Source organism: Girardinichthys multiradiatus, chromosome 20 (assembly GCF_021462225.1).
Source record: "Girardinichthys multiradiatus isolate DD_20200921_A chromosome 20, DD_fGirMul_XY1, whole genome shotgun sequence".
Lineage (NCBI taxonomy): Eukaryota > Metazoa > Chordata > Actinopteri > Cyprinodontiformes > Goodeidae > Girardinichthys > Girardinichthys multiradiatus.
This window is the reverse complement of record NC_061812.1, coordinates 3196606-3221247: the sequence shown is the minus strand read 5'-3', so window position 1 is coordinate 3221247 and position 24642 is coordinate 3196606. Positions and strand designations below refer to the sequence as shown.

The 24642-nt window shown below is 42.8% G+C and overlaps 2 protein-coding genes across 3 annotated transcripts in view; one reads left to right on the top strand and one right to left on the bottom strand.

Moving 5' to 3' along the window:
- Nucleotides 1-3970: 3970 nt before the first annotated feature.
- On the top strand, nucleotides 3971-6629 carry LOC124856512 (nuclear factor 7, ovary-like). Its single transcript, XM_047347005.1, has 2 exons — nucleotides 3971-4270; nucleotides 4363-6629. The coding sequence occupies exon 2, from the start codon at nucleotides 4380-4382 to the stop codon at nucleotides 5760-5762; it is 1383 nt and encodes a 460-aa protein (XP_047202961.1). The 5' UTR covers nucleotides 3971-4270; nucleotides 4363-4379; the 3' UTR covers nucleotides 5763-6629.
- A 2077-nt stretch (nucleotides 6630-8706) lies between these two features.
- LOC124856514 (protein SSUH2 homolog) overlaps nucleotides 8707-24642 on the bottom strand; it is a 24226-nt gene continuing 8290 nt past the window's right edge. The window contains exons 2-12 of one of the 2 annotated variants that reach the window (XM_047347006.1): nucleotides 23904-23996; nucleotides 22983-23073; nucleotides 22775-22904; nucleotides 21965-22025; nucleotides 19165-19289; nucleotides 19020-19082; nucleotides 17071-17150; nucleotides 12917-13009; nucleotides 12721-12826; nucleotides 12325-12432; nucleotides 8707-11506 (exon numbers count right to left, since the gene is read on the bottom strand). In XM_047347006.1, coding sequence (XP_047202962.1) covers nucleotides 11372-11506; nucleotides 12325-12432; nucleotides 12721-12826; nucleotides 12917-13009; nucleotides 17071-17150; nucleotides 19020-19082; nucleotides 19165-19289; nucleotides 21965-22025; nucleotides 22775-22904; nucleotides 22983-23073; nucleotides 23904-23996 — 1085 coding nt within the window. In that variant the 3' untranslated portion in view covers nucleotides 8707-11371. The remainder of the gene's footprint in view (nucleotides 11507-12324; nucleotides 12433-12720; nucleotides 12827-12916; nucleotides 13010-17070; nucleotides 17151-19019; nucleotides 19083-19164; nucleotides 19290-21964; nucleotides 22026-22774; nucleotides 22905-22982; nucleotides 23074-23903; nucleotides 23997-24642) is intronic. The other variant, XM_047347007.1, reaches the window with a different exon arrangement.

Sequence of the window (24642 nt, the reverse complement as noted above, 5' to 3'; positions counted from 1 at the left end):
GTTAATCCCTGATAATCTGGTAAATAATATTTCAAGTTGTGAAATCTCAGCGGCTCCTCTTACAGATCATTGTTCAGTTACTTTGTTTCTCTCTCTGAATAAATCTAAATAGTCTTCAAACTTTGCTTGGAAGTTTAATAGTAATCTGCTGAATAATAAAACTTTCTGTTCAGAAGTTCTGTTCCTCATTAAGGATATTTCAGTAATGGATTTGTCTCCCTTAAATAAGTGGGAGTGGTTTAAATTTAATGTTAGGATAACTGGCAAACTTGCTTCAAAGCTGAGGAGACAGAAACAATCCCAACTTACTGGCAATATTCATTTTCTATGTTCAAAATAATTTTTATTGTATGAAGAGCTGGGTCAGCTGGATGTTTTCAAATCTCAACTAGACAATGGGGGGCTTTCATTCGCTCCAGAGCTCGCTGGATTGAGGACGGCGAAAAGAACTCTTCATATTTTTTCAGTTTAGAGAGGCAGAGACAGTCCAAAAAGAAGATTGGGAAACTAATCATTAATGGTAGCGTTACTGAAACAGTGGATTAGGAACGATTATTAATGAGTGCCAATCAGCATTTTTAAAGGGAATAAATATCCATCATCATACTAGACTGATTTTTGATATGATTGATTATTGTAGCTTTATTGATAGTGACAGTTTTATTTTATTCTTGGATTTCTTTAAGGCTTTTGACTCACTGGAACACTGCTTTGTAATAAAAACATTAAAATATTTTGGCTTTGGGGAGAAATGTTGTAATATAATCAGATTATTTTATAATAACATAAGTAGCTCAGTTTCCCTGGGAACGAGTATGACCCCTAGTTTCTCTATGTCAAGAGGAATCAGGCAGGGCTGCCCAATTTCACCTAAATTATTTATATTAACAACTCAAATGCTTTCCTTACTAATTATAAAAAATTCTAACTTGCATGGTATTAAAATTTTTGATAAGGAATTCAAGATAAGTCAATTTGCGGACGATACAACAGTTTTTCTCAGAGATATAACTATGGTAGACATCGCGCTAAAATCCATTTGAATGTTTTCCGGAGCATCTGGTTTGTCTCTTAATATTAATAAATGTGAACTTCTGCCGATCCATTCCAGCTCTGTCGAGTCTGTTGCCTCCATAACAGTTAAGTCCGAAGTTAAATATCTGGGAATATTGATTTCAAAAAATATTATTAGAAGAGAGGAGGAAAACACTGGAAGATGCTTGGATGATATGAAGAGATCCTTGAACCGTTGGTTAACTAGAGATCTGACTATTTTTGGACGAACCCTTCTATCCAAAGCTGAAGGAGTGTCCAAATTAATTTATCCATGCCATTCTACTTTCATCTCTGACAAAAATATTAAGAACGCCAATTCAATAATTTTTCTATTTATTTGGAGGAACAAAACTTACTATCTACGACGATCTCATCTTATTAAAGACTATGATAAGGGAGGAATTAGAGCCTTAGATTTTGAGGCTCTGATTGGATCATTTAGAATAAATTGGCTGAAGACTTATTTGTCTCATTCCAACTCAATGTGGTTTCATATCCCTAAATCTATATTTAAAAGCCTTGGTGGCTTGGATTTCCTGCTCAAATGTGATTTTGAATTAACCAAGATTCCTATTTCACTGTCTAATTTTCATAAACAAGTTTTACATTTTTGGAAAATGATATTTACCCACAATTTTACCCCACATGGATCCGTAGTGTGGAATAACAGATCAATACTAATAAATAGAAAATCTATTTTTAAAACTGACTGGTATGAAAAAGGCATTCTGTTTATAACTGACTTAATGGATAGTAATGGTGTCTTGTTAAATCATAGAGATTTTACCAAAAAATTTAATCTGAACTGTACTTGCAATGAGTATCTAAATGTATGCAAAGCTTTTCCTGTAGCTCTGATCCATCTCATCCAAAACACCTTAAGATATTCAAGTATTACTTCATCTTTACCCAAACTGAAGATTGGAGAATATAGTGTGACTGATAGAAAATGCAATAATGTTATGCTTGTGACTGCCTTCAAATCTAAATTATTCAATGATTACAATAATAATATCTTGGTAACAATAAATTTGTCTTTAATTGAGAAGGCGTTCTCCAAGTATGTGAAATGGCCGATATCACCTAAGGTTAAAGAGACTCATTTCAAAATCTCTCACAATATTTACCCAGTGGCAGAATTTTTGCACAAAAGATTTAAATTTGATTCAACTTGTTGTGCCTTTTGTGAATATCCAGAAGAATCCGTTGATCATCTCTTTTTTTCCTGTCCTTTTTCTTTTAAACTATGGAGAGACATTAAAAACTGGTTGTCCCTTAAAATCGAAGACACCCCAGAGATAAACCATCAACCACATATTATACTATGTTGATGACCTTGATTGTCAAATATCTGACATGGCAAATATTGTTTTCTTGCTTGTTAAATATCATATACACTGCTGTAAATGGAAAGGTTCTACTCCTTGTTTTGATTTTTTTCTTAATCAATTTAAACTGTATTACACATCACTGAAATATTTGAAATCCGTTTATACAAAAAAAGTAACTGCCAATATCTCTACCTTTCTTTTGTTTTAAATCCAGCTCTATTTCTATTCAGTTGCCTTACTGTTTATGTGTTTGTTTTTAGTCTTAGCCCCATGTTCTGTGTTTCTTTTTATACCTATGTTGCAACGTTCTTTGTACCTCTACAAGTTTTTGTATACTGCTTGTTTAATAATAAAAAAAATAAAAATATTCAATCAATTTCTCGGCTCGTTTGCAATGTAATGCAATGCAGATGTGCACAGCGCCCCCTACTGAACAAGATGGGTAGCTCGGTCAGTAGGGAGCTGAGGAAGAGCGGCTGCTGACGTCACTCTTCTGCGCCCGCAGCTCGGAATGCTTTTTCGTTTTCGAGTTCTGGGCAGTACTTTGCGGGCAGACCACGAAAACAAAAAAGCAATGTCTGCTTTGTTTTCTTTTTAATTATGGCATAAAATGTGCAGTCATGAAGAAGAAAATGCAAATGCAAATAGGATGATTGATTACTAATTTTATTTATGAGTCAAATAATGCAGCCACATTCTTAAAATGAAAAAGCATTTCTGGAAATGCTTTTTCATTTTAAATATGGTAATGATTTGCTTCCATACAACCACAGGCTTGTACAGCAGGCACTAGGCATGATGGGTGCATCACTTCACCTGCCTCTCTTCTTACCCTGATGCACCCATCACTCTGGAACAGGGTGAATCTGGACTCATCAGACCATATGACCTTCTTCCATTGCTCCAGAGTACAATCTTTAGGGTCCCTAGCAAACTGAAGCCTTTTTTTCCAGTTAGTCTCACTGATTAGTGGTTTTCCTAAGGCTACATAGCTGTTCAGTCCCAATCCCTTGAGTTCCCTTTGCATTGTGCGTGTGGAAATGCTCTAACTTTCACTGTTAAACAGCCTGGAGTTCTAATGCTGTTTTTCTTCGATCTGATTTCACCAAACAATTAAGTGATCACGATCATTCAGGATTTCTTTCCGGCCACATTTCTTCCTCGAAGACGAGGGGTCCCCACTATCCTTCCAGTTTTTAATAATGCGTTGGACAGTTCTTAACCCAATGTTGGTAGTTTCTACAATCTCCTTAGATGTTTTCTCTGCTTGATGCATGCCAGTGATTTGACCCTTCTGAAACAGACTGACATCTTTTCCACGACCACAGGATTGTTTAAGAAATGAGAAACAACTCATTGCTCCATTTGGGGTTAAATAACTTGTTGCCAGCTGAAACATAATCGCCCATGCAGCGTGGTCAGTGCATCCTGGCTTTATCAGTTTCAGCAAGGCCAAGCCAGGTGAAAGTAATCCAGCTAAATGTGCATCCACAGCTTTCTTCAAAAGGCCATGAGATCGATCACAGATTCACTGATGCCGCAATGGATAAAGCGAGAGCAGTGCAGTTCACTCCAAGTGAGCAACATATTTTGATGGAGGCTAATGAAGAATTAAAACCCATTTTACTAAAGAAACACTGACGCTATTATAAAGGACTTTGGAATGTAGCAGCAGGTCTAACAGGTTTAGGCTCCGCCCCTTACCTGACACACCTGAACTACAGCAGGAAGCAGTTTGTGATCGTTGGTCCCTGCAGAGACTCACAGACGGATCAGATCCACCTTCAGACCAAACCAGCAGCTTCCTCTGAGTGAGTCCAGCTGCAGGAGAGGAACCTGGAGACCTCCAACACTGCTGCTTCAAGCTGCTCCACACACTGAAGGTGAGTTGGACCAAGAACACTCAGAGTCACTTTGAGGGACGTTAGTGGAGGAGGGAGGGAGCCATGACTGACTGGACCTTCTGTGTTTTCAGCTTCACTCAGAGACTAAATGGCTTCCAGATTAGAGGAGGATCTCTGCTGTCCGGTCTGTCAGGACATCTTCAAAGATCCGGTTGTTCTGTCCTGTAGCCACAGCTTCTGTAAGGAGTGTCTGAAGAACTGGTGGAGAGAGAAACCAGTACAAGAGTGTCCAGTTTGTAAGAGGAGATCTTCAAAGGATAAACCACCCTGTAACCTGGCTCTGAAGAACCTGTGTGAGACCTTCTTACAGCAGAGAGACCAGAGATCTTCAGAGGATCTCTGCAGTCTGCACTCTGAGAAGCTCAAACTCTTCTGTCTGGACCATCAGCAGCCAGTGTGTGTCGTCTGCAGAGATTCAGAAAAACACACCAAGCACAGATTCAGACCCATCAATGAAGCTGCTCAGCAACACAAGAAGAACCTTCAGGAAACTCTGGAACCTTTGAAGAAGATCCTGAAGCTCAGGAAGAAAGTTCAAGAGGAGTTTAATCAGACAGCAGAACACGTGAAGGTCCAGGCCCGACACACAGAGAGGCTGATTAAGGAGCAGTTTAAGAAGCTTCATCAGTTTCTAGCAGAGGAAGAGGAGGCCAGGCTGGCTGCACTGAGGGAGGAAGAGGAGCAGAAGAGTGGGATGATGAAGGAGAAGATGGAGGCTCTGAGCAGAGAGATAACAGCTCTTTCAGCCACAGTCAGAGCCACAGAGGAGGAGCTGAGAGCTGAAGACGTCTCCTTCCTGCACAACTACAAGGCTGCAGTGGAAAGAGTCCAGCGCTGCCCCCTGCTGGATGGTCCACAGCTGCCCTCAGGAGCTCTGATAGACCAGGCCAAACATCTGGGCAACCTGGCCTTCAACATCTGGAGCAACATGAAGAACATGGTGTCCTACACTCCTCTCATCCTGGACCCAAACACTGCTGGTTCAGAACTCTTCTTGTCTGAAGATCTGACCAGTGTGACTGTAGGAGAGGAACAGAAGCTTCCTGGTAATCCAGAGAGGTTTGATTACTGGTGGTCTGTCCTGAGTTCTGAGGGCTTTAACTCAGGGAACCACAGCTGGGATGTAGATGTTGGAGACAGTGGAGGCTGGGAACTGGGTGTGATAGAGTCTGTCCAGAGGAAGGGAATCATAGAGTCTGGATTGTTGGTTATATGGTTCAATGAAGGTAGATACTCAGCATGGTCTCCACCAGCTCCTCGCACAGTTCTCTCAGTACAGAAGAAGCTCCAGAGGATCAGAGTGAATCTGGACTGGGACAGAGGAAAGCTGTCCTTCTCTGATCTGGACACTAACACACACATACACACCTTCACACACACCTTCACTGACAAGATGTTTCCATACATCGCCACAAGGAATCAAGCAACAATCTTACCGATGAAGATCTCAGTGAGCAAACAGCAGCTCTGATGTTCTCAGCATGAAGAACATAAAGTCCAAATGAAACCTTATTGATCAGATTGAAGCTCGGTGTTTTAAACAGTAACTGGAGATGGTTTGATGTTGGATACTGGATTTTGGACTTCTTCATCAACAGACTTCAGTCTTTAGAGACTACAGGACATCTTCACTGATCAACTGTGGCTCCCCACAGGGCTGTGTCCTCAGCTCACTGGGGATGCAGCAGCAGTGGTGGGGCTCATCACCAACAGGAAACAGTGGAGAAACTGAGATATTTAAGTAAGGAGAACAATCTCATCTTTGGCACAGCGATGGAGATGGCCACCAGTTTCACATACCTTGGGGTTCACATCTCCAGCACTCGACATGGTGTGGAAACACCTTCAGTGTTATCAAGAAGGTGAATAAAAAGCTGTATCTTCTGAGGAAGCTGAGAAGGGCGGGGCTGGATTCCAACATTAGGAAGAGCTTCTCCCCGAGCTTCCTGCATCACGGTGTGGTGCTGCAGCTGATCCAGCTTAGCAGCTCTCTGGAACACCTACCAGAGGCGATGCAGGGATGGAGCAACCTGCATGGTGAAAGACCACACCCACCCTGCTCATAGACTGTCCCCCGTCACTCAGAGCGGATTCTCCTCAGCATCCGGGCCAGAACCGGATGACAAACAGCTTCTTCCCAGATTCTGAGGCTGTTGAACTGTTGCTTGTGACGGACGGATGACCTTGTTTCTGTGTGTCATACAGGTTTCATTCAGGCTATTTTTACTGATTAGCTTTTATTACTTTCATGGCAGCTCTGAGACGTGAATCCAACTCTTTGCTCCTTCATGGTGCGAATGTCTGACTGTCTAAAAAGTAAAGACAATTATTACTTCTACTGTTGGAAAACCTTTATTTCTCCTTAACTCAGAGACGGAGACTCAGGTTTAAGACTCTGAGTCGCAAAGTGAAGACTTCAGACTCGACTTAGACTTGTGCCCTAAACACTTGGAAAAAAATGACTTGTGAACATCTGTGGCTTAAATTGTGACGCATTAATAAGAAAACGTATTTGTGGGTTGAGCAGCAGAGTTGAATTTGGTTTGTGGCCATGAAACACTTCCCAGTTTCTGCCAATGTCCAACAGGCTCTTCTGCAATTCAACAACTTATCTTTATCTCATCAGTTTGTCCATCATGTTTTCTTCTAAGCAGACAGACTTTTCTTAAAATCTTGGAAACTCTTGATCAGGCCTGCAAGGTGGCGCTGTTGCCTATGCAACAGCGCCACCTTGGCCCTGCGACACTGCAGGAATAAGCAGGTATGGACAAAGAACAGATGCATTAAGGTGCAATAGATGCATCCCTGCTCTAACACACTTGAATTAAATGGTTAAATTCGCTCATCAGAACTTAGAAGGTGCAGGACAGCAGCTCTCCAGGACTTGAACAGGACTCCCCTGGTCTTGGTCAGCAGTCCCAAGGCTTTCTGAACTGAAGGTATCAGATTTTCTTTGGATTTTGGATCATCTGTCATTAATAGACAGGCTCATAAACTTCATTCCTCAGTGAATATTTTTAGATGATGTCGGGATCCTTTGGGTTCAGGTTGAGAGAGATTAGTTCTGGAAGTATGTGACCCCCTTTTCTCTCATGAGCACCAGGTTCTACAGAATCTGGACCTCGATGATAATGATTCCCTTTTCTCTCATGAGCACCAGGTTCTACAGAATCTGGACCTCGATGATAATGATTCCCTTTTCTCTCATGAGCACCAGGCTCTACAGAATCTGGACCTCGATGATAATGATTCCCTTTTCTCTCATGAGCACCAGGTTCTACAGAATCTGGACCTCGATGATAATGATTCCCTTTTCTCTCATGAGCACCAGGTTCTACAGAATCTGGACCTCGATGATAATGATTCCCTTTTCTCTCATGAGCACCAGGCTCTACAGAATCTGGACCTCGATGATAATGATTCCCTTTTCTCTCATGAGCACCAGGTTCTACAGAATCTGGACCTCGATGATAATGATTCCCTTTTCTCTCATGAGCACCAGGTTCTACAGAATCTGGACCTCGATGATAATGATTCCCTTTTCTCTCATGAGCACCAGGTTCTACAGAATCTGGACCTCGATGATAATGATTCCCTTTTCTCTCATGAGCACCAGGTTCTACAGAATCTGGACCTCGATGATAATGATTCCCTTTTCTCTCATGAGCACCAGGTTCTACAGAATCTGGACCTCGATGATAATGATTCCCTTTTCTCTCATGAGCACCAGGTTCTACAGAATCTGGACCTCGATGATAATGATTCCCTTTTCTCTCATGAGCACCAGGTTCTACAGAATCTGGACCTCGATGATAATGATTCCCTTTTCTCTCATGAGCACCAGGTTCTACAGAATCTGGACCTCGATGATAATTATTCCCTTTTCTCTCATGAGCACCAGGTTCTACAAAATCTGGACCTCGATGATAATGATTCCCTTTTCTCTCATGAGCACCAGGTTCTACAGAATCTGGACCTCGATGATAATGATTCCCTTTTCTCTCATGAGCACCAGGCTCTACAGAATCTGGACCTCGATGATAATGATTCCCTTTTCTCTCATGAGCACCAGGTTCTACAGAATCTGGACCTCGATGATAATGATTCCCTTTTCTCTCATGAGCACCAGGTTCTACAGAATCTGGACCTCGATGATAATGATTCCCTTTTCTCTCATGAGCACCAGGTTCTACAGAATCTGGACCTCGATGATAATGATTCCCTTTTCTCTCATGAGCACCAGGTTCTACAGAATCTGGACCTCGATGATAATGATTCCCTTTTAAAGGATGTTGATGAAGTTGAATGCAGCAGTAATATACGCTACATAATGAGAAACACACACTTTATTTAAAATAAGCTTTAGGTAAATATTAAAGTTAGTGTTTTTAGCCAAAATAAAGCAACAGATTCTCTTTATGGATGTAGAAAATATAAGTTTATTTGTCTTACAGTCAAATATAAACAGTACAAATATATGATTTCATGTTAAATAAAATGGGAAACCCTTCAACAAGCAATAAAAGACATAAAAGCTGTTTTGCTCTCATAAACTAGGAGAAATTTAACAATTTGATCTGACATTCTTCAACAAACATTTTCATTTAGAGTCAGAGCAGCAGGGATAAAACATTAGAATATTTCCTTTATGGACCCAGATAACGTGGAGTAACTTAAGAAATTATGATACAATAGAATATAAAACTGGAGAAAAAGGGTGAGTTGAGCTGCTTTCAGAGTAGGAGGGTTAGAAATTCACCACGACTGTAACTACAGTTCCAGTCTGAAGGTTATATTAGTGTTGAGATTTTAATGATGTATCTGAACCGTTTTTCCCTCCATCTGACCCAAACTGACCCTCAGGATGAAAGCAAACTGCTGAAGATATCCAGGAACAACCCAGGAAACCACTAAGGCTCCAGACCTCCACCTAACTGGAAACTGCTGGGACACCAGTGTCCCTGTCCACAGTGAAGGCAGTTTCACCTTTATGTGGGAAGAGGCTGCTGCTCTAAAATTTTCCAGCTGCCTACATGAAACAGCAAAATGACTTCTGGAGAAACGTTTGATGATCTGTGTGGACACAATGACAAGAAGCTTGTTTGGAGGAATCCAGGTCAGGCTTTCAAATCTAATAACACTGTAAAACTGTGAAGCACGGTGGTGGTAGCATTATGCCAAGGTCTGTTAAGCTACTTATGGTGGTGCTGCACTAGACTAAGTGCTAGTAAGAACTAGCTTCAAATTCTTCAGCTTCATCTCAAATGATTGAGATGTTTGGTGGTCCAACAGGACAATAGATCCTAACCTTAAGCTTCTGGAATGGACCCGACCTCAACTATTTAAAGTAACTCTGCCAAGAACAGAACATCCACCAGAACGGTACCAGAAGGACTGAGGTCCAGGACAACCTGCTAATGGACATTTAACCAAATATTAGTGTATGTATAATTCTGACCCTGCATAGATTAGAGAAAATCAACTATAAATGAAAACACCGTTTATTATTTTTAATTATCCAGAGATGTATGTTAAATTCTCAGTTCAAACAAATTAATTTAGCTTTCATGCTGATGATGATGATGGTCGTAAACCTCTGAGTGAAACTGGAAAAAAGCTGTAAACTGTTTATAGACCTGCAGGAAAACAGAAAAGAACAAATTCATGTGTTCAAAGACCAATTTTAGGGTTTAATGAACTAAACGTTAAAATATTCAACATTAAACAGGTAAAGTTTAACATTTCATTCAGTCCCTGTGGATACCAGCTTCCTCTGCATCACTGTTTTAGAATAAAGATGTAATAAACCCTGAGGAATGTGTGACAATAAACCAGCTGCAGAAATAATAAATCTGCTCAAAACTGCAACTTTTTCATCTGAAAACGTTGAAATAAAACATATTTACAACTAAAACAAAAGGTATAACTAACTTTTCTGAACATGGATGGACCACAGAACTAAATCTAACTGTCCTAGTCAAAGCCCTGTTTGAAATCACACCAAATAAGTCTGACTTTGATGCTGATATAAAGGATGTTAGAAACTGACATCATAATCAGACCGAAATACAGAAAGCTCTAATAAAGTAAGAAAATAATTAAAGAGGAAGTTTTTTATTTAATTTTGGTGATAAACAGGTTCAGCCAAAAATAACTACACTAATATTTCTTATAATTACTGGATTATGTTGTACATTTGTTGGGCTGAGACATCAGTAGATGTGTTCTCCTTTAAATAAAGCATGTGTCTCATGTTATCCTTCATTATATCCTTCATACCTGGATGTAAGGTAACTTTTTAAGTTGTGCCTCTGGCTTCTAAAATGGTCAAACGTGTACTGAGAGACTTAAAATAAAAGATTCAGAAAAGAGAAACTTCAATCCAACGATTCGGATAAGACGCCGTCTAACCTCTTCAATATTTCCTAAAATCAGTCTTCATGGATAAAAATTATGTACTGTTTAGTTATTTTTAAACTAAAGTATAATTAATAAATGTCAAAGGATCTGTGGTTTTTCATTTAGTTGTGGGGAATATTTCAATATGCATGAATCTGAGCCTTAATGTTATTTTTAAAACCAGTTAATCTACTGGTATTACCTCCAGGTTCCAGTAGGGGGAGGGATGCCTCAACGCCAGGGTCCTGGTTCTGCTCAGGTTAGAATTTTAATAATGCAGTTAAACCGTTTTTTTCCTCCATCTGACCCAAACTGACCCCCTAAGATGTTCATGGTGAACATGGTGAAGATGTTCAGGAACCACCTGGGAATCAGCAAGGCTCCAAACCTGCTTCTTCTGGTTCTATTTGGGTTGATCTGAGTTTAAGGAAATTGTTGCAACCAAACAAACCCAGACCTTTCTTTAAATATTAGAAGAAACAAGTTTGATCAGACCAGAAAACCTCCATGTTTTAAATAACTGATGAGCAGAGAGTGAAGATCAGTTTCCAGGTTTTTCTTCAGCAGCCTCCCTCTAATATAATAAATGCCTAACACACAACGTCTGTATGTACAGTGGTGGTTCAGTAGTGATCTGGGTATATGTATGTGCATATACTGTATGTTGATGCCATGGTTAGCTTATAAAATGGTGCAGGTGGTGGGATATTTGGAGGTAAACACTTTGTTCTCCATCCCGTACACGAAGAAGCTGTAGTCCTTCCCGCTGTACGAGTAAAAAGCGTGAGTGAGGGGCACCAGCTCGATGGTCTGACGCTGTGGAGGACAGATGGAGATCATGTCAGCGTCACTCAAACCTAACGCTCAGGTTTGTAAAAAGCAACATAAACCCCACCACAGCATGCTGGGAGACTCAGAAGGTCCCTGACTGCAGCAGAATTAGACTGAAGAGAAATAAAATAACAGTGGGAAGGGTTAAAAGGTAATCTCCAAACTCTCTAAAGTCCATCATTCTACAGAGAGAAAGATTATTCATCTAGAATAGAGATTAAACATCTCGGAGCACTTCCAATCCTTCCAGGAGTGGACGTTTCAGCAGGTCCAGCCCAATGTCAGAGCGTGAAGCTCAGAGGAATGACCAAAAACCCAAGAGCTCCATCTCAGACTCTACAGGCCTTAATTAGCAGGTTAAAGGTCATGACAGGACAGATAGAAAATCACTGAACCAGTGTGGATGCTTAGAAGGGTTGAAGGAGAAAGCCTCTTCTCTCTATAACTGGGTCATCAACAGAACATTGTTCCAAATTTCAGCATCTAGTCTACAACAGAACAACTGAAAAGTTAAAGAATCAAAGTCCAGACCTCAACCTGACTGGGATGCTGTGGTGGGACCTTCAGAGAGCTGAGCAGGAACTTCAGTAAACTCAAGCAAGATTGGAAAGAAGAGTGGATCAGAACTCCACAAAGATGTGAAAGACTAAAGTAGTCAGACAGAGAACCACAGCTGAAGGAGGTTCTAGGACCTGTAGGATCAGAGAGTGGACTTAGTTTTAATAAAGTCTGAAAAACTCTGACATTGATGCAGAGAATAAAAGCACCAGATGTCCTGAAAATGTCTGCATGTAGTTTTGTACCTGCTGGAGGATGCGGCTGGTGGAAGTGAAGCGATAGAGATGTTCATGAATCAGTTTGGTGGAAACATCACAGATCTCCTGATCAGGGAAACCTTGGATCGGATACACCTGGCAGGACAACAGAGGAAAGATTAGGAAGGTTAATAAGTTTAATCTTTTCTAACAGAACCCCTAAACTCTGATGGCTCCCTTGTTTGGTTGAAGCGGTCACGTCACCGTTTCTCATCAAAAAACTTTATTTCGAACCACTGATTTCACTCATCTTCCAGCTGAAGATCTTTAATGTCATGATCAGTTTCAAAGCATAAAACCTGAGAAGCAGGTTCTGGCTGCTGGAGGTCTCAGGGGGAAGCTGGTAGATTACCGATTCAGGCAGAAAGGAAAGGGTTGTTTTACCAGAACATTCTCATCGATGAAGAATGGGTCTCCAGACACCTTCTCAAACTTCTTGTCTGGGAAGTCCGGCTGCCGGTCTGGAATGAAGTCACTGATGTTGTTCTTCCTAAAACAAGTCATGAACAGACAGAAACAGTGAAGCCCAGACGGGTCTGAACCAATGTAGAGGAAGTAGGTGTGTGTTTAACTAACCCACCATGTGACTGTGAGCTGGATGAAGTGCAGCAGTTTCTGGGCACCGTGACAAACGGAGCAGGTCTTGTAGCCATCTCCACGGCACCTCAAACACCTGGAGGCCAGAAGGAGAAACAGAAACATCAAGTCACTGAATCTACAGGAGAACACATGGCAGAAGAAAGGAGAGCAGAAGAACATCATCTGAGGGGACAAAAATGATTTAGTGGGGTCAGCCTGATGAAGAGGATGATCTCCATAAGTTCCAGAGGAGTCTATAGAACAGAACCACCCTTCTTTATCAGCTTGCTGACCTTTTTCAAGTCCCTGGCTCTGATGGTGCTACCCCAGCAGATGATGGCAGAAGAGATCATACTCTCCTCAACAGACTTAAAAAAGATCTGCAGCATCTTGCGGGAAACACTGAAGGTCCTAAGCTTCCTGAAGAAGTACAGTCTGCTCTGTCCCTTATTTGTAGATGGCTTCACAGTTGCATCTCCTCTCCAATCTGTTGTCCAGGTGAACATCGAGGTATTTATACTCCTCCAACCCCTCCACTTCCCCACCCATGATGGAAATAGTGTTTGACCTATTCCTGTTTCTCTTAAAATCTACAATCATCTCCTTCAATCCCCTCCTTGAACCGCCACCTTAACGTGGAGGAGGGGTTTGAGTGTGTTTCAGTGTAGGGAACCATGAGGGACCGGTGCAAAGAGGATTGGGTGGCGGACGAAGGTGGAGACCTTGGCAGCCCCAGATGCTTAGGCTGGCTCTAGGGATGTGGAATGTCACCTCGCTGGAGGGGAAGGAGCCTGAGCTTGTGCGGGAGGTTGAGAAATATCAACTAGAAATAGTTGGGCTCCCCTCCACGCACGGCGTGGGCTCTGGAACCCATCTCCTTAAGAGGAGCTGGACTCTCTTTTTACTCTGGAGTGGCCCATGGGGAGAGGCTGCGGGCTGGGGTCTCATCCAGTGAATGAGAGGGTCGCATCCCTGCGCATTCGGGTAGGGGACAGATCTCTGACTGTCGTTTCAGCCTACGGGCCGAGCGGTAGTGCGGAGTGCCTTTGGGGGTGGATGAGATCCACCTTGAGTACCTCAAGTCTCTGGATGTTGTGGGGCTGTCATGGTTGACACGGCTCTTCAACATTGCGTGGCGGTCGGGGACAGTGCCTCTGGACTGGCAGACTGGGGTGGTAATTCCCCTTCATAAGATGGGTGACCGGAGGGTGTGTTCCAACTACAGGGGGATCACACTCCTCAGCCTCCCCGGTAAGGCCTACGGTAGGGTATTGGAGAGGAGAGTCCGGCCGATAGTCGAACCTCGGCTTCAGGAGGAGCAGTGCGGTTTTCGTCCCAGCCGTGGAACACTGGACCAGCTCTATAACCTCTACAGGGTACTCGAGGGTTCATGGGAGTTTGCCCAACCGGTTCACATGTGTTTTGTGGACCCGGAGAAGGCATTTGACTGTGTCCCTTGTGGTGCCCTGTGGGGGGTGCTCCAGGAATACGGAATCGGGGGCCCTTTATTAGGGGCCATCCGGTCTCTGTACAAGCGGAGCAGGAGTTTGGTTCGAATTGCCGGCACTAAGTCGGACCTGTTCCCGGTGCATGTTGGATTCCGGCTGCCCTTTGTCACCGGTCCTGTTCATAACTTTTATGGACAGGATTTCTAGGCGCAGCCAAGGGCCGGAGGGGGTCTGGTTTGGGGACCAGAGGATTTCGTCTCTTCTTTTTGCAGATGACGTGGTTCTGCTGGCCCCCTCTAGCCAAGACCTACAGCATGCACTTGGGCAGTTCGCAGCAGAGTGTGAAGCGGCTGGGATGAAGATCAGCTCCTCCAAGTCCGAGGCCATGGTTCTCAACCAGAAAAGGGTGGCTTGTCCTCTTCAGGTTGGAAGGGAGTTCCTTCCTCAATTGGAGGAGTTCAAGTATCTCGGGGTCTTGTTCACGAGTGAGGGAAGAATGGAGCGGGAGATCGACAGACGGATCGGTGCGGCTGCCGCAGTAATAGGGTCGATGTGCTCTCGATTTACCGGTCGGTCTACGTTCCTACCCTCACCTATGGCCATGAACTTTGGGTCATGACCGAAAGAACGAGATCCTGGATAAAAGCGGCTGAAATGAGATTCCTCCGTAGGGTGGCTGGGCACTCCCTTAGAGATAGGGTGAGGAGCTCGGCCATCTGGGAGGGGCTTGGAGTAGAGCCGCTGCTCCTCCACATCGAGAGGAGCCAGTTGAGGTGGCTCGGGCATCTATACCGGATGCCTCCTGGACGCCTTCCTCAGGAGGTGTTCCAGGCACGTCCCAGCGGGAGGAGACCCAGGGGACGGCCCAGGACACGCCGGAGGGACTATGTCTCTCTGCTGGCCTGGGAACGCTTTGGACTCCCCTGGAGGAGCTGGAAGAGGTGTCTGGGGAGAGGGACGTCTGGGCGTCTCTGCTGAGTCTGCAGCCCGGTCCCGGATAAAGCAGAAGACTATGACGACGATCTCCTTTTTATTCACTTATTCACATTCAAGATGAGATGGCTGTTTCTACACTATGCCACAAAGTGGTCCACCAGCTTCCTGTACTTATCTTCTTGTCCATCTCTGATCCACCAACGTCTGCAGAATCATCTGAGTATTTCTGCAGATGACAGGAGTCTGTCTGGTCCTGGAGGTCTGAGGTGTACAGAGTGCTGCTGACTACCTGGTTAGACACACAACCCTTCAGTCTCACAAACTGTGGTCTGTTTGTCAGGTAGTCTTTGATCCAGGAGATTGTTGAGGCCTACAGCTGAGTCTTCTAGAGTTTCTGATTAAATAAATCAGGCTGAATTGTTTTAGATGGCCAGAGGACATCAGAGAACATCATCCTTACAGTGCTGCCTGATGCCAGTGAAGCAAGTCTCAATGTTCACAAAATCACATCTACAACTTCTTTACCAGACGTTTTGGACCTCATGATCACATCTAAAACCCTGCTTTACAACAGTAAAACAAACTCTGAATGAAATTATTAAGGTATAAAAACATGGAGTTTCCTCTCTTGCGGCTTCTGGGCTTCAGTTTCCTGCACAGAAGAAGCTGAACTCTGACTCTCCAACATCTGAATAAAAGTGATAAACTTCCCTGCTTCAGCAACAGCTTGTGCTTCTGGCTTTGAAAATGGTCAAACATGTACTGAGAGACTTGAAATAAAAGATTCAGACAAGAGAAACTTCAGTCCAACAATTTAGGCGGATAAAACGCCGTCTAACCTCTTCAATATTTCCTCAAATTAAAGTCTTCATTGATAAAAAAAGTATATACTGTTTAGTTATTTTTAAACTAAAGTATAATTAATAAATGTCAAAGGATCTGTGGTTTTTCATTTAGTTATGGGTAATATTTCAATGTGCATGAATTTGAGCCTTAATGTGATAAAATTGTTTAAAACCAGTTAATCTGCTGGTATTACCACCAGGTTCCAGTAGGGGGAGTGATGCCTGAACACCAGGGTCCTGTTTCTGCTCACTTAGGATTTTAATGCTGCATTTGAACCGTTGTTTTCCTTCTCTGACCCAAACTGACCCCTTAGATAAAAAGAAACTTGGTGAAGATGTTCAGGAACAACCTAGGAACCAGCAAGTCTCCAAACCGGCTTTTTCTGGTTCTATTCGGGTTGATTTGAGTTTAAGGACCTTGTTGCAACCAAACAAACCCAGAATTTGATTTTCTTTTAATATTATAGCAAACAGGTTTGATCAGATCAAAAAACCTGCATGTTTTAAAGAACTGATGAGCAGAGAGTTAAGATCAGTTTCCAGGTTTTTCTTCAGCAGCCTTCCTCTAATATTACCTTCTAGGTACAACATGACCTCCTAAAACCAAATCTGTGCTCTGTTTCTCAGGTAGTCTTTGATCCAGGAGATCGTTGAGGCCTCCACCTGAGTCTTCTGGAGTTTCTGATACAATAAATCAGGTTAAATTGTCTTTGAAGGCCTGAGGATCAGAGAACATGATCCTCAAGGTGCTGCCTGCTTTATCCAGATGTCAGTGAAGCAAGTCTCAACGTTCTCAAAATCACATCTAAAACTTCTTTACCAGACGTTTTGGGCCTCATGACCAAATCTAAAACCCTGCTTTACAATAGTTTACAGTAAAACAAACTCAGAATGAAATTATTAAGGTATACGAAGTGGTTGTTCACCTCTTGCGGCCTCGACCATGACAGGAAGTGCAGCGTTTGTTTCTTGCCCGACCGTGACCGTGGCAGAAAGTGCATCGTTTCTGAGAAACCAGGGGAGAGTTGGAGTTAGTTCTGGGTTGTGAACAGAACCTTCTGCACAGATAATCACAACAGCTGAAGGCTCTGATGGACCAGACCAACATTAGGCCTGGAGTCAGCCGGTCTGGAATCAGCTCATTACCTTCAGATATCTGATACTGAGCCATCTGGTGTGAAATTACTGCCTAAGGCTTTTCTTTATATCTATGTTGATTTCTTACAGTTAGATCCAATATTATTCATACTCCTGGCAGATAACAGTAATCTTTTCATTAGACTAACATGTTTCTTTTGGGGTTTTATGGCTGCCTTGCAGCAAGAAGGTCTTGGGTTTGAATCCTGGCCTGGGGTCTTTCTGCAAGGAGTTTGCATGTCACTGTCATTAGCTATGGTGTGCATCTCTGTGTTGTCCTGTGATGGACTGGTGATCTGTCCAGTGTGTACTGCACCTCATGCCTGATGACCGCTGGAGATAGGCACTTTTGTGTTCTAACTTGTTCTTGTGTTTTTATTATTTCAGGTCATTTATTATTGTCAATAAAGTTTTCTGCTACTTTCCTTGTGTTACTTTCCTCAGTTCTTTCTTGTGTTTTGCTCTTTGTCCATTTAGTTTGGACTCTCATGTTAATGTTAAGTCTTTAGCTTTGGGTTTAGTGTTCAGTTCCCTCCTGGTTTTCATGTCGTTTACCCTCTTCCTCAGTAGTTATCAGCTGGTCAGCTTCCTCACATCCCTTCCAGATTCCTCTGTTCCTCTTCACCTGTTGTCCTTCATCATTTCTCCTCTGTGTTGGGTTCTCCGTGCTCCAGTTGATCCATACTCAGTTTTTTAAAGTCATTTAATTTATTAACCTCAATCTGTTTCCACTCGGCATTTCTATTCGTCACTCTGTGTTTAGGTCATTTCTACAACAAACATGAAAGCCAGGGGTATGAATAATTTTGGCTTTAAATAGTGATAGAGGTGGAGGAAGAGAGGAAAATTGGGAAGGATGGATCAGATGAAGAGTTTTTTTTTTTAACACCAGGTTCTCCTGTGCCTGCTCTGCACAAGAGAGGTCCAGTAAATGGACCGAAGTTATAAAGTCAAAGCAGACCATTCATGGTGCTAAATTAAAGCCACCTTCCCTCATCGCACTCACAAGCTATTGTAGTGAAAACGTGTTTTATGCAGGTCTAATTGTGAGAGAATGGAGAGGAGTTTGTGAAACATCAAGTCTCATCATGTCCTCTAAGCATCTGTGTCCTTTTGATGTGCTGGGGATCTGAATAGTGTGTGTGTATTGGAATTGAGGTTCTTGAGTTTAATGTTCAGGGAAACTTACGTTAGCCAGGATGTTGTTTTTTCTCATTTTATTCATATGCAAGGATTAATTGACCTTTTAGAAAATAAAATTTCAGTGCTGTGAGAGTGCCACCGGGTGGTCTGATTATTTTTAGCCAAATAGATCAGAAAGTAGGTTGTGCTGCCAGTGTTACTTCAGTTTTAAGCAGTGAATCTTGATCAGTGCAGACAGATCATTGCAGTTGGTGGGTGAAGGCTGCAGCACCGGTGGTGTACATGACGTGTTAGAGCTTCTGCTCCTACATGTTAAAATGTTCCATGGCATCCTAGCTTCCCTGGAGATCACATGGTGTATACTACAGTTAAAAACATACAAAGCTGATGCTGGAAGGTTATTTACTGAAGGCAGCATGTCTTCCTGCATCACTGGCCACATATGCAACAGTGGGATGGTGGTATGGGTGCCTGACTTGACACAGTGTGAACTCCTCTAGGTTTGCAGATGAACTTCCAGGTCACTGAACTGAATCAGAAACCTTCTGACCATTGTTCAGTAATAAAAACCCATCTGTTGAAGGCACCCTCTCACCATGCCTCTGCCGAAGCAGCCGGCGCAACGGGTTCTTCCACAGCCCTGGCACTTATGGCACACCTGAAACACAAACACACCTGGCTGTTACACGCTGCCAGCTGATCCAGGGAGCGAGCACAGCTGGAATGATGACAAGCTGAACCTTCACAAATGACGAGTGCGGCACTCGGATCTTCTCCACCTTGTCGGAGTACATCTGAGGCAGCGATACCGGGATGTCCCAGGGTGGAGGACTCATTCCGTACTGTGGACCATCCACCATCTGACCTGTTTAAAAACCAAATAAAGAACGTTTCTTCCTCTGCTTTCTGTGTTTGGACTTCAGTTCTGAGCTCAGAATAAATCCGCCACACTGTTTCAGAACCAATTCTAAAATTAACTTTTCCCACTCCTCCCACATCTCCTTTTCTTCTCTGAGCACCTATAAGGGTTTGCCATAAGGACTTGAAGATGTTCTTTATCTCATTCTTCACGTCTTCAGGTGTCCAGCATGAAATATTTTCCTTTTCTCCAGCTGTCTGTCTTGGGGAAATGTCAGGCTGATGTCATATTTCTTTAGTTTCACTATCATCTTTCAAAAGATCCAAAAAAGGAAGTTGGAGATCTTCTCCAAGTTTGTTGTGAAGAGTGAATCTTCCACCATCATCTACTGTGGCAGGAGAATCAGAACCAATGACTGCAAGCTGGACAAGCTGATGCAGAAGGCTGGTTCTGTTCTGGTGACTGCTATGGAACCTCTGTAGATGATTGAGAAAAGAAAGATGCTTCATAAAATGAAGATGACGGACAACCCTGAGCACTGCAGTAGAACAACAGAGGGCCTGATCTTCAAAAGGTTTGCGTGTACTAAACCACACGCAAACCTGTTGGCGTCAGCAAAGCTTATCTACAAACAACGTGGTGATCGGATTGCGTTTGCAAAATTTTAGCAGAACTGTGGGCACAAACTTTTTAGTGTGTCTGCCTTCATGAATATGCTGAACATATGATAATGAACCAAACGCGCAAATCTATGCGAGGAGGATATGTAAATGTGATCCCTTACCACCCGCAATGAGATTTCCCAAACCTGAAAGATCGCGGTGCAGTTTTAGCGTGTGGATTAGCACGTTTGAAATGCAGGTGCTAACTGGGATGCAAAAATGTCTGCTGTCTTTGGCCAGAAGGAGGCGTAGATAGAATGACAGATGGTGTGGAGAAAGAATCTTCTGTACATGTGCCAACAGATTTGGGTTGGAAAAAATAAATATAATAGAAATAGATGAGAATAGAGGATTCTATGCAGGACTATCTAAGCTCTGGAGCCAATCACAAACAGAAGCCATGATATAAAAACTCCTTTTGTTGTTGCGAGTTACGTCGAGCAAGATAGAGAAATAATCTCGTCACGACAAAAGAAGTTAACTATGTGTAACAGTCCAGAAAGGCAAGGGTCGAACGGTATAGAAGGAAAAAAATCAGCAACTCATTATGATGTTATGCTGCATCATTATGAATGATGCAGCATAACAATCCCTGCATATTTCCAGCAACACAGCAAAGGATCTGTTTGCTTTTCCTCTTGTTCCAGCCAGTAGCACACGCAATTTCCTCATTTAAATTGGGCGGTCGGCACCTGTTTTGCACCTAATATTCATTGCATGAGCAATCTTTGAAGATTCCACGCAACAAGCCCACTTATAGAAATATCCTATCCAGGAGTGACGCTGAAAAACTAGTCCATGCATTTGTTCCTTCAAGGCTGGACTATTGTAATTCTTTACTATCAGGATGTCCACAAAATGCAGTTAAAAGCCTTCAGCTGATTCAAAATGCTGCAGCAAGAGTTCTGATGAAAATTAAAATGAGAGATCATATTTCTCCTATTTTAGCTTCCCTTCATTGGCTCCCTGTTAAATCCAGAATAGAATTTAAAATTCTCCTCCTCACATATAAAGCCCTTAATGATTTAGCTCCATCATACATCAGAGATCTGATTGGTCCATATGTTCCTAACAGAGCACTTTGTTCTCAGACTGCAGGTTTACTGGTGGTTCCTAGAGTCTCTAGAAGTAGAATGGGAGGCAGATCCTTTAGTTATCAGGCTCCTCTCCTGTGGAACCAGCTCCCAGTTTTAGTCCGTGAGGCAGACACCCTGTCTACTTTTAAGGCTAGGCTTAAAACTTTCCTTTTTGATAAAGCTTATAGTTAGAGTGGCTTAGTTTATCAGGGAGGTAGTCTTCCTCCCTCCCTGTTGGTTGGAGTAAGGTGGAGTCAGGTTTAGCCTAAACCGGCTCAGTTATGGTTGAGGTCCAAACACACCCTCCATTTCTGCTACCTGTGTGACCCCTTCTCTTTTCTAATGATTATAATCAGTCTGACAGAGGGAGGTATCCCGATCCTTGTGGTTTTTAGTATAACAATGACCATCAGTGGGCTCTAGATGGACAAACTTTATCAGTTTATTATTTTACTTAGTACCCCTACACATAGCCCATTCTAAAATGGCCAAACTCTAACACTCAGTAGTTTAATCTAACCTCCCCAACAACCCGCACCATTCAAACCCTTTGTGAAGAGCCTTGAGACGACGTGTTGTGAATTGGGGCTCTATAAACAAACTGAATTGAATTATTGCACGTGCAATGTATTTATAGTACACGCAAATTAGCACCCTCTATTTGGGATCTTTGAAGATCAGGCCCTGAGTGCCTTCAGTCAGAGGCTTCTTCAGATCTGCTGAACCATAGACCTCTACAGGAGGTCCTTCCTGGCCACAGCCATCAACATCTACAACGACTCTTTGAAGAAACTTGGACATGTGGAAGCGCTACCTCTAAGCGCTATTAAACTGAACAGAATCTCCTGCAGGTCTACCAACGCTCCCATCAGCCCCAGCTGTTCTGAGTTCGCTGCTAGCATCAGATCCGGTGTGACACCAGATACATTTTGACTTTGTTTACCGTTGTAGGGCTCAAAGTGCCAGGCGCTGGTTCTGGTCTCGGTGTAGGTCTCCAGTCGATACTACAGAAGAAGAGGAGATGATAGAACGTTGGATTTATGTTGCAGTAAAGTCTGAAATGTTCCCTGAATGCTCGTTGGTTTCTGATTTCTGGGGATTAGTTCTGATGATGCAGTTTACTGTGGTTGGTCACACTTTAAGGCTAACAAACAGTAACCAGTCTGTGTTCTGTGATGGTGCTGTTTTTCAGCCCTATTCAGATCTCGCTGCTATAGTGTCCGGTCCTTCTCAGTTTATCGGCACATGACCCACCTCACAGTGAGCTTTTATTCTGTAGTTTTGTGACAGTAACAAGAATAATCATTAAAGTACTTTACAAGATTAATAAAAATAAATCATCTTTAAATGTTTGTCTTTAGGAAACCTTCTGATCTGCTGATCTTTAGTTCAAATACATTTTCTCGTCTCGTTTCGTCAGGATGGAGACAGTTTGTACCGCATTTAGTATTATTACTGTATGCCTATGGTTAAGGACTGCCTGGACTGCAGTTGAATTTATTCAGGCTGACTGTGTATTTAACATATTCAACAATCAAACTTTTAGGAGGTATTATGGCGGTGAAGTCACTACGAAGCTACAGCTAAGCAGCCAAAAGCAACTTTTACTAGAAAACCTGGTTGTTGAGATGAAAATAATGAATTTTATTTTATTTTCCAGTAGCTGGTTAAACAACTTGTTCTCTGGGCTCAATGTTATGTGGACCTCTATTGCAAGGAGATGCATGACTCTGAATTTTACTCTCATGTTTACCCTGTAAACAATGACAGGTTTGAGATCTTTGAACGTGAGGTTTCTGGCTGGTTTGGAGCTGTACTTCCATTTGGACTCCACAAACTTGAGCAGAGCCTCCCGGGCCACGTCCTCCGATACTGACGGGACTCTACAGAAGAACAGAAGAACATTTTGACCTTTCATCTCATTCAGAGCTCTCATCAGACACACACTGGTCTGGTTTTACCTGATGGTGGGGACTGAGGTGCTCCTGTTGAGGTCAGGTTGGGGGTTATAGGCGGGGGGCGGGGGGTATAACGGTTCCTCGTCCTCTGGACCTATACATCAACACAGGTGAAGGGAACTGATATTGTGACTCAGAGAGAGGAGTCAGCATCGCCGCCATAATGTGAGGGCCGTTATTGTTGAAACACATGCAGCGCAGCTCGGTTCCAGAGGTTTTAGGTCCACATCTGTGACCAAGTGTTCTGTTGTAATTCTGTGAGGCTCCTTTGGTTCACATTAGGCAGTAAATTAATAAATGAAAAAATGCATTATTCAAAACTAAAGGCTAGAGAGATTTCTTTCAAAGCAACAAAGAGCCGACTTAACAGGCTCTGCTCCACTGGAGATGTTCTCAAGAACATGAACGCACCTTAAAAGATCCAGGATATTGTTTTTCTTTCTCTCCCTTCAGCAGCAGCAGCAGCAGCTTCTGGATGCTTGTCAGTTTTATTTAGAGAGCACATTTAACAACAACACTTAATGTTGACCAAAGCTGAAACATATAATCATCACAACCTACCTGCTCTGATGGACTCAAACTGAACGTGAGTTAAAAGGCGATGTAAAAAGTGAGTTTTCAGCATTATGAATTTCTAGAGGCAGTTTATTCCAGAGACTCGGAGCCACAGTAAAAGCCTGGTTCCCTCTGCGCCTTAATTTGGCCTTCGGCTGCGCTAAGACCATCTGGCTAGAAGATCTCAGGGCTTGTTTTACTGTTAAATAAACTCTAAGGTTAAACACTCATTCTGCACCTGTGTCCATTATTAAGGAACGGGGGCCCATTTATTTAGACCAGAACCCATTTTCTGAGCAGTTCTACTATCCAAGATCCGTTTACTACTCACAACATGGATCTATGGAGCAACAGAGCCAGTAGCCTCACCTTCTGTAAGGCCCTGGTATCCATGTATGTCCTCCAGCCAGCCAGGAGGGGGCGCTGATGGTCCCTCCTCAGGTATGTTTGGATCAAATGAGTCTGAAACACAAAACGATCATGATGGTTTCACTTTTGGGATTTTTTATTCTCAGAAGTTAGTCAAGTTTTGGTGCCAGTGATTAAGGTTGTCTCTCCCTGCTGTGTACTGCCAGTCAGCTGGCTGATGGAAGGTGACTTATTTTCAGAGCAATATTTGGTAAAACAGGAAGAGTCATGAAGGGGAAATTAAACTTTTAATAAGCAACAAGACTAAGAAGCGAAGGCGCCTAAATGGTCATCCTCAAGGCCACGGGATGTGAGGAGCTCAACAGCCTGTCTGATAACACACACACACACACACACACACATATACACACACACACGCCCGTGTTTTACTATCTTTATGAGGACTTTTCGGTTACTTCCATTGACTTCCATTCATTTTCCTTGATTTTTAGTGCCTAACCCTGACCCTAACACTAACCCTAACCAGTTAATACCTAACCCTGACCCTAACCAGTTAATACCTAACCCTGACCCTAACACTAACCCTAACCAGTTAATACCTAACCCTGACCCTAACAATAACTCAATTCATACCCCAGTCCTAAACCTAACCTCTGTCCCAAGAACGGAATTTGAAAAAGTGAGGACCAGGAAAATGTCCTCACTTTGCGATAAAAATACGAAAAATGGTTCTCACTCA